Here is a 12,922-nt window from a genome sequence, read left to right on the forward strand (position 1 = left end):
TCCTTAACAATTAAAAAACATATAATATATCAGTCTTACACTTATACTCGAGCTTAACTTAAGCGAAACACTCTTAAAAAGTCAGTTCTCTAATTAAATTCATATTTGAACAATTCTTTCTTTCAACAACTACTCTTGAATTTCCTCTCTCTTAATCATAATAAAGACAACGAAAGTTCAAAGTTTATAATGAAAAAAAGAAAGGTCAAATTGACAAAATTTGAACATAAAAATGTGGATTTTTGTGGCTCAATAATCAAAGATTCCTTAGTTGATCCAAGAATATACCAAGTAAAGATCCGCACCTTCTTGAGTTTTGTAATAATATGCCGATATGCTCTTTATTACATTGCGTATAAACTTTCGTGCCTTAAAATATGCCCTTCAACATTTTAACTTTTTATTTTTTTTTTATTTTTATCTTCACTATTTCTTTTTATTTCTTTAATCTTTCTTCGTTGAATATGTCACTAACATTTTCTTATATTTTTATTGGTTGTGTACAAAGTCAGCATATTCTTATGCCCATAGAATTATACCATACTTATTTATTATACAAAGGACAGTCTAATCAGCTCGGCTCGGCTCGGCTTGAGCCGGTTTGTTCAAGCTGAGGTTCTTGGCTAAATCTTAATAATATTTTCTTTCTAAAATGACAAAAACTCTAGATTTTAGATGATATTTTGTTCAACTTTTTGAAGGATTTCAATGATGGGATAGTAGTATCTTCATAAATCTTTGTATGCAAAGTAGAAATGTCAGATGTGGATATATTAACTGGCTTGAGTTTATATGCATTATGATCAGCTTGAGTTTATATGCATTATGATCAGCTAGACTTCTATATATAGATGAGCCGTTTAATATATAATATTACTTCATCCGTTTCAAAATAGATGATACATTGTCTATTTATGGATGTTTCAAAATAGATGATACATTATTTTTTTTTTCCTTATTTAGTAACTTTTGCCTTACACTTTTACCAGTTTACTTAATTAATACATGTGGTCCCCAACTTTTTCTTTCTCCCTCCTTTTCACATGGGACCACTAGAATTAATCTACCTCCCTTTATACTACTTAAACATACTTATGAAATTTTGCCTAGGAGTCCATTTTAATCACAATGTACCATCTATTTTGAAACGGAGGAAGTATAAGTATATTTTATTTAGAAAACTTTATTTATATTATTATTTCTATTCGATAAGTCAAGGGGAGTTATACTGTCCATAATGAAATGTCTTTTTTATCTTTAGCTAAATATATATACTTAATTGGATATTTAGGATAAGAGTTAGCTCAAGTGGTTAGAACGCTCCCCCTTGGCCCCTGAGATCAGGGGTTAGTCTTTGGGCTGACTTAATTTCCTAATTAAAAAAATTATCCTTTCCTAATTAAAGATGGGTCAAAATTTTCAATAATAAACTTGACATAATGAGAAAAATGGTACGGTTGCTCAATAAAAAAAAATTACAAATTTAACTTGACTACGAAACTTTACATCTAAATGTTTATCTCAATTTCTAAAAACTTTATAGACCACAGTAGTTTGTATAACGATAATTATAAATCACACTTCTATAATTATATTTTGATGAAATTTATTAAGAATAGACCCAAACAATCGACGTAAGCATCGCGTGCATAGAAGACTAGAGTTATTTATCATCAAGATATTATATGAATATGAAGCACAATATATGTATGTGTTTTTTGATTTTAACGTTGAATTATATTTTCTTTTGGCAAATATTGTTGTATTAGGGTGGTTATTCTAGGCTTCTAAAATATCTTGATGATAAAGATATATAACCTTTGGAGGGAAGTATATGATGATTCAGTAATCACATCTGGGACCATTTTTTTTTAGAGTAATATGAATGACAATCATATGCAAATCAAATTTTTAAGGTATTTAAGAATATGAAATATCAATAAAGTAGTAATATCATGATATATACTCTATTCGATTCAAAATATAATTCATATTTCCATTTTGGCTATCCTAAAATATAATTCTTGTTTTTATATTTAGTTCTACATTTTTCCGTAATTTATCTAGAAAAATCGTGTCCCTATCATTTATTTGCTTCTTGAAATTTGTTTTTTGCTTTGTTTATTTAACCCAAGTGTTACGATTAATGCTCTTTCACCCATTATTATTCTCCATTTTCTCCCTAAAGTCATCTTTTTTCATACAACATTTATTTAAATAAATAAAAAATCTTTACTATCCCTCTTAGATTCTACTTACCTTAATTCCCGTAAAAAAAAAATCGAAAACTATATTTTGGAAGTATTATATATTGAACTAGTGTTTGGTAATGTGACATTTTCGTTAAAATTCGTAGGAATAACTTTCACAATTATAGCTTCCTTAATATGGTCGTAATTTGTTAAGTATCACTATTTTTTAAAGGCAAGAGCTAATGGACGTCTCGGGACGTTAGATAAGAAATATATTGTTCTACTTAATCACTCATATTTTTATAAAATAATATAATAATTTATAATCCAATTCCTCCTACCCAATGTTTGGGATTTAGGGGGGGGGGAAGGGTTAGGGGTGTCTGGATTGTAATGGGCCTCTGGGTGGAGGCCCTGTGCAAAGATAGCCTAGAGGAATTCTTCTTACCATTTTTTTTAAAAAATAGAATAAAGAGCAAGGAATACAAACAATACAGTTTGATCTCATTATTACTGCGACAAGTAAATTTTTTTTAAAAAAGGTTGGTAAGATGAAGGGACCCTACTGAACTGGCACCTCGTACAGGTACAACTAGCGAGATTTGCAGGTCAGATTCCTTGGAGGGAGGGGAAATGGTAAGGGAAACCTCACCCCCAAGGAGCCCCTAGTAGGATTTGATCCCATAACCTTGAAATCATGATGCCAAATCTTTACTACTACACCAAGCCTTGCTTGGTATGCGACAAGTAAATTGGGAGAATATGTACCGCACATCATCGGGGTGAAATGTATTCCTCTATATTTTGACTATATGAAAATCTCTATTATATAAGCCAAGGGAGGAGGTGTGGTGTCCTTTTTGAAGTGACTAAAATACCCTTAATGATCTAATTAATGGAATGAAAAAAATTACAAAAGCAAATCATTTAAAAATTATCATTCCAACTTGCCATTTAAAACAAGTTTAAAATGATATATGCATCAAATACTTCAATCAAAAATTAAATGGACAAAATATTTTTACCTTATAAAAAAAGATGGCATACATAACATGCACATGAAAAGTCTGAACATTCACTACTTTTGATACTCTTTAATTTAGTTAAACCAACTCATTATTTTTGTTCTTTGTCATTCACAAAAAATTAATGTTAACAATCACTCACAACCTTTTTATTTTTTTACATTAGCGAATTAATATATCTAAATTCATCTAACTGTTGAATTTTTCACATTTAAGTTTAATCATAAATAAAGTACGAATGGAGTATCTAATAGAATAACAAATTTTGAAATTAACGCACGCATCGTGTGCATATGAAGGCTAGTAAGCAATAAGCAAAGGAATAGTCTTTAATATACAATGTACATGCAGATGTATAAAAACCTTAGAAAATTTGGAAGAATAGAGTATGCTATAACAAACTGAACAAAAAAAAGAGTATGCTATAACAAAAGTAACTCTTGGAAGCACCTAGCATAATTTATTAAAATTACTTTCACATTTATTTTTCACAAATCTACACTGACATTTATTATTATTATTATTATTATTATTATTATTATTCAGTTAATTTGACCGTAAAAGAATTATATAATACGTAGTATGTTATTACTTTCCTATTTATAAAATAATGTTATTACTCAAATCAATTTATGTGGACATAAAATAATAATTTGATCATATAAAAAGTTCAACATTCGAGTTCTACCTTTGTTAGTGACTTAAGTTTATTGTGTTTCAGGGTATTTATTTATTTTTGTCTTTTGGTAAATCTTTTGTGAACCTTGTTAAGATGTTTACACTTGATCCTAAATCAATGCTTTCTCTCTCTCTTCTTTTTATTATGTTTTTATGAAATATGAGAGTTTTGACAAAGCAGCCAAAAGAATAGAAATTACCTAAAATTTCAAAGTACCACATAAATTTTGCTTTTTAGAGAAAATTCCATACCAATAATGACTCTACATGTAACTAAAAAGCTAGAGTCCCGAAAATAATATTGCACATTTGTGAAATATATCTGTTTGCATTATATTGATCTGCAACAATATTATTCAACTAAACTCCTTTTCTTCTTAAAGGAATTGTTTTATTCCAATTTTCAATTCATAAGTAATCTTTTTTCATACATGACAATGACATATGTAAATCCTGGTTGAACACGATCTTAAAAAGAGTACGATTTATTATGCATATATATTATAACATATGTTTCCGTTGAAAATTATAAGATCTTATTGTAGTCATACATTTTGATGGTACAAGTCTTCAGGAGTCACATATACAGTGTAACAGCATATACTAATATTTTAACATGAGGACATACTAAAAGAAGAATAACACTTTAATATTGTATTCATATTTACTAGTGAAACTACCCATGGTCCTAGACTAAGGGCATGACCAAGATTGCCCTTCATCCAAGAGAAGCTTCCTTTTTCAAAAGAAGTCCACCAAAGAACAATAGAAATGCTTTTACATATAATAATATAGCCTCATTGTTATTGACAAGTAAACCAATATGTTGAGACAACCATTACATGCATACAGTAAGAATATACGTTACGTCCCTTATTTAATTAATAAATGACATTTTTCACAGGATATTCTATTCACTACATTAAAAAGCGTTCAAACATACTACTCACACTAAAATGACAACAGATCACACATACAAATATACTCACACTCTTAACACTACTTTTTAATATTATACAACCTTGCCAAGATTTGAAGACAAGAATCCCTTAATTAAGCAAATTATAACCTTATTATAACTATAGAAGAAGGAGATACCATAACACCAAAAAGCATATTCCCATTGATAAAAATCACACCACTATTCCAACTAACTAAACTAACCCCTAAATTCAAGTCTAGTGAGCCAAACAACACCTTAAGCCATCTCACAAAAGCCACTTTTTTTTTTTTTTTTTTTTTACATTATGCCAACTATATTTTATATATTTTTACAAGAATGGAATTAAACCAAGAAATATACTTCTACCACATCAATATTAATTAAAAATAAAGGATATTCGGACGAAACAATTTCGAATATTCTATTCTTCTCCGCCTATCTTCATCTCATTTATATTACTCTCCTCCATTTAATCTTTCTTCTTTCTCTACCACTTTCATCTTCACTTTTGCTTAACCTTATAATTTTCATTTTCTCTCTCCTAAAAAAGATTGAAAATATTCCTGAATTTTCTCTCTCCTCTTGAATTTTTCTGCGAATTTTTTAGGTTTTTTGTGTGATTGATCGATGAAGTTTGGGAAGAGTTTGAGCAATCAGATCGAAGAAACTTTGCCGGAATGGCGAGATAAGTTTTTGTCGTACAAAGATTTGAAGAAAAAATTGAAGTTGATTGTTCCGAAGAGCAACAATGGCGGCGAGGAGAGTAATAATGACCGTCCGATTAAGCGACAGAGGATCGACGGTGAGGAAGGTATGACGAAGGAAGAGGTTGATTTTCTCACGTTGTTGGAAGATGAACTTGAGAAATTTAATACGTTTTTCGTTGAGAAAGAGGAAGAGTATATCATCAGATTAAAGGTATAAATTCATATTCGTGATTTTCTGATTTAGTTATGGTGAATTCAGCGAAATTGAGATTATTTAAGTTGAAGTTTGTTTGAATTTTAGGTTTTTGAGTTGTTGATTTTGTGTATTTAGAGTGAAACGAAGAATTTTGTTGCAATTTTTGCTTGAAACTACGGCGTTTTTACTGTTTGATAATTGATGTGTTAATAGTTTGCGAAATTTCCGATTCTTCGCGTAAGATGAAGGTCTGTGAGCTGTAACTTTTGGGGATTTTCTGCGTATTGTGATTGATTTAACCTTTTTGTGGAATATCCTTTCTTTTCCGTCGTTTCAAGTGGTATGAAATGTCGTTTTGTGATTATTAGTACCTCTTGGTTGATATCAGACAGTAGGTCCCACAGTTTAGGGACCGTTATGCCAGATTCTATCTTTACTGTGAAGGTTCTTTCCTTGCCAGCTGTCAACCTATTATTGGTGCTCTATGTTAGCTAATCTGAGTTTGATCAATAATGAATATTGTAACTCTTGCTTAATAAGGATGAAGTTTAAATTAGTATGACTTTAGTTAAATACTTATGAAAGTATTTGGAGAAATTGAAGTTGGTACTTAGTTTGTGTTTATTGGTCGAGTGTAGGAGTTACAAGATAGAGTGGCAAAGACAAATGCTTGTAATTATGAAGAGATGCTCAAAATTAGCAAGGAGATTGTGGATTTTCATGGAGAGATGGTTTTGTTGGAAAATTACAGTGCTCTCAACTATACAGGTACTTTCCATCTCTTAATAACTTAATTTCATGCTAGTAATATTGTAATTTGTAATTAACAAAATGAAGAACGAAAAGAAAAGGAGTACAAGTTTGCTAAAGATAATGGTTTAGTAGCTGGATGATAGTTGCAGTTTCCAGTTTCCATCTCTATATTTCCTGCTAATAACGTTGTAAATTTAGTTCAAATAATAAGAAATCAAGATGTGCGCCAATTGAAGTTTGCTGGGAACACTATTTAAGGAAGCTTTTTGATTGATGCTTTATTTTGCAAGAATTTTCCTCTTTAGCTAAGAACGAATAAATTGGGTAAGTGTTGAATGTGGAAGTCAAGTGGTAAGAGTTGTCCCTTTCTTGCTTGGATATCCATAGGCATATGGAATATGGTCCTTTAATATTGGGTACTTGAAAGTCGAAATGACGACCAAGAGAAATTACGTAGTTGTTTTTGACAATAGTAGCTTCTTTTATGTGGTGAATGAAAGCCATCTTGTGTCAGTTGTGTGCACTAGTTGGGTAAATGTATTGGTTAATTGGATGAAAGTTACATTTGCTTTTCTTTTTCACTAGTTTGATGGATACATAAAAGGAAGATGAGAATAGTGATTAGGTCGAATTTTGCATGTTTATTGATTGAATGGTTCTTTTTTTTTTTGGTTGAGGATATTTCTTAGATGGTAAAGTTGTCTCATGTGTTAATGAGTCAAAGTGAGAAGAGAAAACTCGTTATTTTTTATTTGTTGTGGTACTTTCTTAGGTGACTATGATTAAGTGTTTGACGTGTCTTCCAATATATAATAGAATCAGAAAAACCTAAGCATATATTGTTTTAAAATTTTGTAAAATTGAAATGTCATTAGATTCGATTCAGTCTCAATTTTCTTACACGTATTACATTCGTGTTTTAAATTAAAATAGAAACATCTACGTACATATATGGTGTTATGATTCAGAGTTCTTTGAACTTTTCCATTCAGTTGTGTTTAAAGTTGATTCTAGTCAAGTCAGAATAATGTGGTCCCTGTTTTACCGGTATTTATTTTAAAGATACTTTATTTTGAGAAAAAGTACTATACCTTTTTCCTTTCTTTCTAATTGTTTTGAACTAGTTAATGCTAGAACTTCAAGGGAAATAGAATGTGAGCAGTGAGACACTGTTGACCCATTTTTTTGTTATTGACTATACTTCAAAGATTGTTAAATTAAAATTTTGTAAAATTGAAATGTCATTAAATTAGATTCAGTCTCAATTTTCTTACACGTATTACATTCGTGTTTTGAATTAATATAGAAACATCTACGTAGATATATATTGTTATGATTCAGAGTTCTTTGAACTTTTCCATTCAGTTGTGTTTAAAGTTGATTCTAGTCAAGCCAGAATAATGCGGTCCCTGTTATACTGGTATTTTTTTTTTAAAGATACTTATTTTGAGAAAAAGTACTATACCTTTTTCCTTTGTTTCTAATTGTTTTTGAACTAGTTAATGCTAGAACTTCAAGGGAAAGAGAATGTGAGCAGTGAGACACTGTTGACCCATTTTTTTGTTATTGACTATACTTCAAAGATTGTTAAAGAAGTATTGAATTTAAGCAATAAAATATGTTTGAAAGATATATTTTAGGATAAATTGAAAGTGTTCAAGGAACTCTGTGCATGCCTGTAATATTCTGTGAAAGTCACATTCGTATCATGGATGCTTTGGTTGGACTAGATAATGGTTAGACCTTTAAGTCGTGTTAGTACCTCACATTTGATGTGCAGCTCAGATGATAGAATAAACCTCACAAAAGAGGAAAAGAACTCGAGGAATAAAGGAAGCTATGTACCAAAGCAACTTTTTCTTCTTTTTTGCGTCTAAAAAAGTTGGTAGTTAATTGACAAGCCTGATACTTGAACTTTAAAAGATAAAACATTGGTAGGTTACTCTTTTCCCTTTTTCAAGGGGAATCAGGCATGTAGCTTAAAATAGCTTAGAACATGTAAAGTTGGATTAATTAAGCTTGGACTATTATATCTTCAATAATGAGATACATTGCTTGAAACTCGTGTCATCTCGTCATGTACGACTGTATGAGCTGAACTGTGGATGTTTGCATAGTCCGTCTGTGCAGTCATCTCACTTCAAATCCTTGTATATCAAATTTTGTGATGAAATTGTCCTAATCTACCACCATTGCTAAAACAATACCCTGTAACTCTGCTCTGCCTTTACGTAAGGGTTGGCTGTTGGATGTTTTTCTGAATCCAGGTTGGACACCCTGATCTGAATTCAAATCCATTATTAGAAAAGGGCAACTCTTGATGACCAAATTGTAATGTAGTACACTAACAAAAATTAAGAGTGGTGGTCCCCGTAACAAGTGTAATTTACTAAACTGGTCCCACAAACCCATCTTTTTGAAGCCTAGTTATCTAAAATGTAGCCATTTTCTATTGTAAAGATTTGTCTGGAAAGAGAGTTTCAAGGGTATGGTGACCTTGTATGGCTTTTGTGTGTATTATTCTCTCGATGTCTCTACATAACCTGAGCTGTTCCTGGCCTTAGTTGATGTGGAAGGGGGTTACTGGAAGCACGAAGCACACAAAGCTAGGAGATAAGATCATGAGCTGCTTTATGAATCTTTCTTACATCTTGTTTCAAGCAATGACTTGCTCTTTGAAATACTAGGCTTTAGAGTTCATTAAGGAGTATTTATGGAATCCTAAGGACAAATTGGTGGTATTTTGGGGAGGTTAGGGGATAATATGGGGGAAATTTTTATGTTTTCGACATCATTATGGTAAACTTGGAGTTTCTTTCCTCGCCCTCTGTAGGCTTAATGAATACCTTTGGAGTTTGGACCCAGAACAAAATACATCAGGGAGATATTTAGTAGTTCTCTACTATGCTGTCTTTAAACGAGATACAGTCTCCTCTCATCTTACATGGACAGCTTTGTGTGATACTTGAGTTAACTACATTATCAACATACCACTCTCTTTTGATGAAGTTCCTGAGTGTTGACCAATGCTCATGCCAATCTTAAGTGTAGAAATTGACATGTAGTTAACTGGAAATGTCTTCAAGTCAAGTCAAAACAGAATTATAGATTGTGTAGATGCTTCTATTCGTGGAAAATAAGCAAATCTTACTCTAAGGTTTAGCATGTGCGCTTAAACTGCAGTATTGGCTATTTCTAGTGACTTAATATTATATGGTTAATGTACCCCGTATGAAAGCTTATGTTTCCTCTGTTAAATCTGAACCTTTTTTTTCTGTTACAGGTCTGGTAAAAATTCTCAAGAAGTATGACAAAAGAACCGGGGCTCTCATACGCTTACCCTTTATTCAGAGGGTCTTACAACAGCCTTTCTTCACAACCGACCTACTTTACAAGCTCGTTAAAGAGTGTGAACGAATGCTTGACCTTCTCTTTCCCACTAATGACGAGCCAACAACTGCTCCTTCATCCCATGAGGTTGATGAAACTTGCGACTGTACTACAACCAGTACCACGGCCAACACTAATGGTCTGCTTAAATGTCCCAAGGAACTTGCAGAGATCGAGTATATGGAGAGCCTCTATATGAAGAGCACTATATCGGCATTAAGAGCTTTGAAAGAAATTAGAAGCAAAAGCTCAACCGTAAGCATGTTTTCGTTGCCTCCCCTTCAACAAGAGACATGGAAGAAGATACCTGTTCTTGAGCAAGTAGCTAAATAATCAGTACTTGTTTGTTGAGGGGACTAGGGAAAGAGACGTGAACTCTGGTCTCCTTTGTGTAAACTTTTTCATGTAATTCTTTAGATACTAACACGAGATGTATTACTCTTTAAAACTTACTTAATTACCACTATCAGGTATACTACCGTTACTACGAGCATGAATTTATGCGCTGTATGATAAAGTTTATGTTTTGGCATATTAGTTCGAGTTTCACACCTTTTTAATAGCTGTTGAAAAGTCACATAATTAGATAAAACATGTCTGACGAAGATGTGGTGTATATGGAGTTTGTTCTTACAAAACTTCAATGTATATGGAGTTTGTTCTTACAAAACTTCAATGTTATTCTTTCCTATGATTATTTTCTTCCAAATTAGAAATGGTTCCGTGGCTAATGGGCCGGGTTGGTTCAAGAGATGAGCTAGTATGGGTGAGCTGTGAACGACCCATGAAGCAATCTGGGCCAGGGAGCCAGAGTTGTACTTGTCCATTCTAGTTTGGCCCAAACTCACTAGACAAGATCACAAGATTGGTCCATGCAGTGCTGGACTGGCGTGGCCTGACTGACTTGGTAGGCAGGCTAGTATGGGTGGGCTCAGCCCACTGGGCTATTCTTCTCTGAATAAATAGAAAGACATGGACCTAGTACAGGTGTACAGTATAAAACGTCGCGGTTTTGTAGTCGTGGTTTACAGCATACAAATTGCGAAGCCAAATAAGGCAAATATTATTCTAAAGGCTTTTTAGCCCAACTATAAAGGCTACGAGCTACCAACTGGGGTTGGCGTGACTCGTAAGTGGTTAAGGGTCTTTCACTTCTTAATCAAGATCTCGGGTTCGAGTCTTGGATATGTAAAAGATCTCAACTGGAAAGGATGCTATCTTTTGAGGTACCCATGCAAACTCTCGCAGGAGATTAGTCCACTCACCGAAAGTGGTGGGAAACTCTTCGTAGTAGGACCAACAAATAAAGGCTACGAGCTCAATGATGCCATTGTGGTTGTGTTCACATCACATTATTTACCTTTTTATTAAATATATAAATCTTGCTAATAAATACTCCAGAACATTAGATAAATACTAAATATATTTTCTGAAATAATATAAATTTTAAAATGCATTTCAAAATCACGTGTCAATCAGTATAATTAATGTCTAGATTCATTTAATATTTCTGTTTTTAGTTATATTATCTAACGGGCCAGAAACGTTTGTTAGCTTTTACATAAATTTATTTACATACTTGTGTTTATTTCAATAAAATTTATTTATTTCACTTCACTTTTCGTTCATTTTTGTATGTCAGTCAATAAGCACTGATATATAACCATGTTAAGACGTCTCTTAAGTGATCTTTATTATTTGATGGTGCTAATATTTTGAAAAAACCGTAATGCTATCTAATATCACACAATCTTATACATGACATGTCGCACTATTATTATTAGTTAACCGTGAGACACGTTCCAAACTTCCAACTGGGTTATTGACAGTACTACATGCTAAGCTTATTAATATTAGTAGGCTTGTAATGGGATGTTGTATTGGTCCAATTAATTTATCGAGCAGAAAAAGATTAGGAGGATTTATAAATTATAATGACTTAGTGTGGTTTTCTAATCATATCACATCATCATACAAAAAATCTAATCAATATATATATATAAAAGAGGAACTTTTCGGGAGCATAGAGCGCGCCACCTAGGATTGCCACGTCATCTTATTAATTTAGAGATAATAAAATTTAGAGTTTTAGAGATAATAAAAACCAAAAAAAATTATCTTTTAGGGATCTATTATAACTAGGAATCTATTATAAGTACTACTCTACTATATATTCACTCTACGACTATGATTCACATATAAAATCACAAAATAAAATAAAAAAACCTTTATTAATTTAGAGATAATAAAATTTAGAGTTTTAGAGATGATAAAAACCAAAAAAAAAATTCTTTTAGGAATCTATTATAACTCGGAATCTATTATAAGTACTACTCTACCGTATATTCACTCTACGACTATGATTCACCTATAAAATCACAAAATAAAATAAAAAAACCTGATTCTTGAGATTTGCCTAAACCATACGATAACATCTAATGAACTGCTGCAAATCTACTAAAGTAGCCAACATTTTCAATGACAGCTTCTTTGCATTTGTAGCCATTCAATATCTACTTTATTTTATTTTTGAACTTTTATTATAGTGATATACTGATATACTCTGATATGTTAGTTGACAATACCGGTCAACATGCCTTCACTTATTAGAGATGGAAACAACCATTGCAATACTAACTTTATATCAACTTTTTATAAACTCTATTAATAGATAATTATAGATATTAAAGATAATCTAAAAATAAGGGTATAATGACAAATATTTTATCAATTCTTTTTCTACTACAATAATGGGTTTGGGCATGATTTTTAAGAAAATGAAAAAAATGTGTAGTTTAGCATAGAGGTACTCCTTTAATTAACAAGTCTAGGGATAAGTAAATCATTAATAAAGTAAGCGCAACTTTATGAGGCAATTTGATGAATAATTAATGATGATTTTATTAACATAAAGTAAAGGTAAGATTGACAATTATAGTTGTTTTTTTTTACATAAGGTTGATTGGTCCAAATAGATAATTAACAGATGAAATATGTAAATAAAATCGTGTTGAAAAATCTCATTTTACAGTAACACA

General features: G+C 31.6%; 1 protein-coding gene across 1 annotated transcript; it reads left to right on the plus strand.

Annotated features, from left to right (window-relative positions):
* The first annotated feature begins 5,132 nt into the window (after window positions 1-5,132).
* On the plus strand, window positions 5,133-10,416 carry LOC104902034 (SPX domain-containing protein 2). The gene is made up of 3 exons (XM_010689692.4): window positions 5,133-5,756; window positions 6,380-6,509; window positions 9,778-10,416. The coding sequence occupies exons 1-3, from the start codon at window positions 5,466-5,468 to the stop codon at window positions 10,215-10,217; spliced, it is 861 nt and encodes a 286-aa protein (XP_010687994.2). The 5' UTR covers window positions 5,133-5,465; the 3' UTR covers window positions 10,218-10,416.
* The last annotated feature ends 2,506 nt before the right edge of the window (window positions 10,417-12,922 follow it).

The sequence above is a fragment of the Beta vulgaris genome, chromosome 8 (assembly GCF_026745355.1).
Source record: "Beta vulgaris subsp. vulgaris cultivar EL10 chromosome 8, EL10.2, whole genome shotgun sequence".
Lineage (NCBI taxonomy): Eukaryota > Viridiplantae > Streptophyta > Magnoliopsida > Caryophyllales > Amaranthaceae > Beta > Beta vulgaris.

Coding starts and splice junctions, on each gene's coding strand:
- LOC104902034 (XM_010689692.4), top strand. CDS start 5,466: ATGAAGTTTGGGAAGAGTTTGAGCAATCAGATCGAAGAAACTTTGCCG. Junction 5,757..6,379: donor AGTATATCATCAGATTAAAG/GTATAAATTCAT, acceptor GGTCGAGTGTAG/GAGTTACAAGATAGAGTGGC. Junction 6,510..9,777: donor CAGTGCTCTCAACTATACAG/GTACTTTCCATC, acceptor TTTCTGTTACAG/GTCTGGTAAAAATTCTCAAG.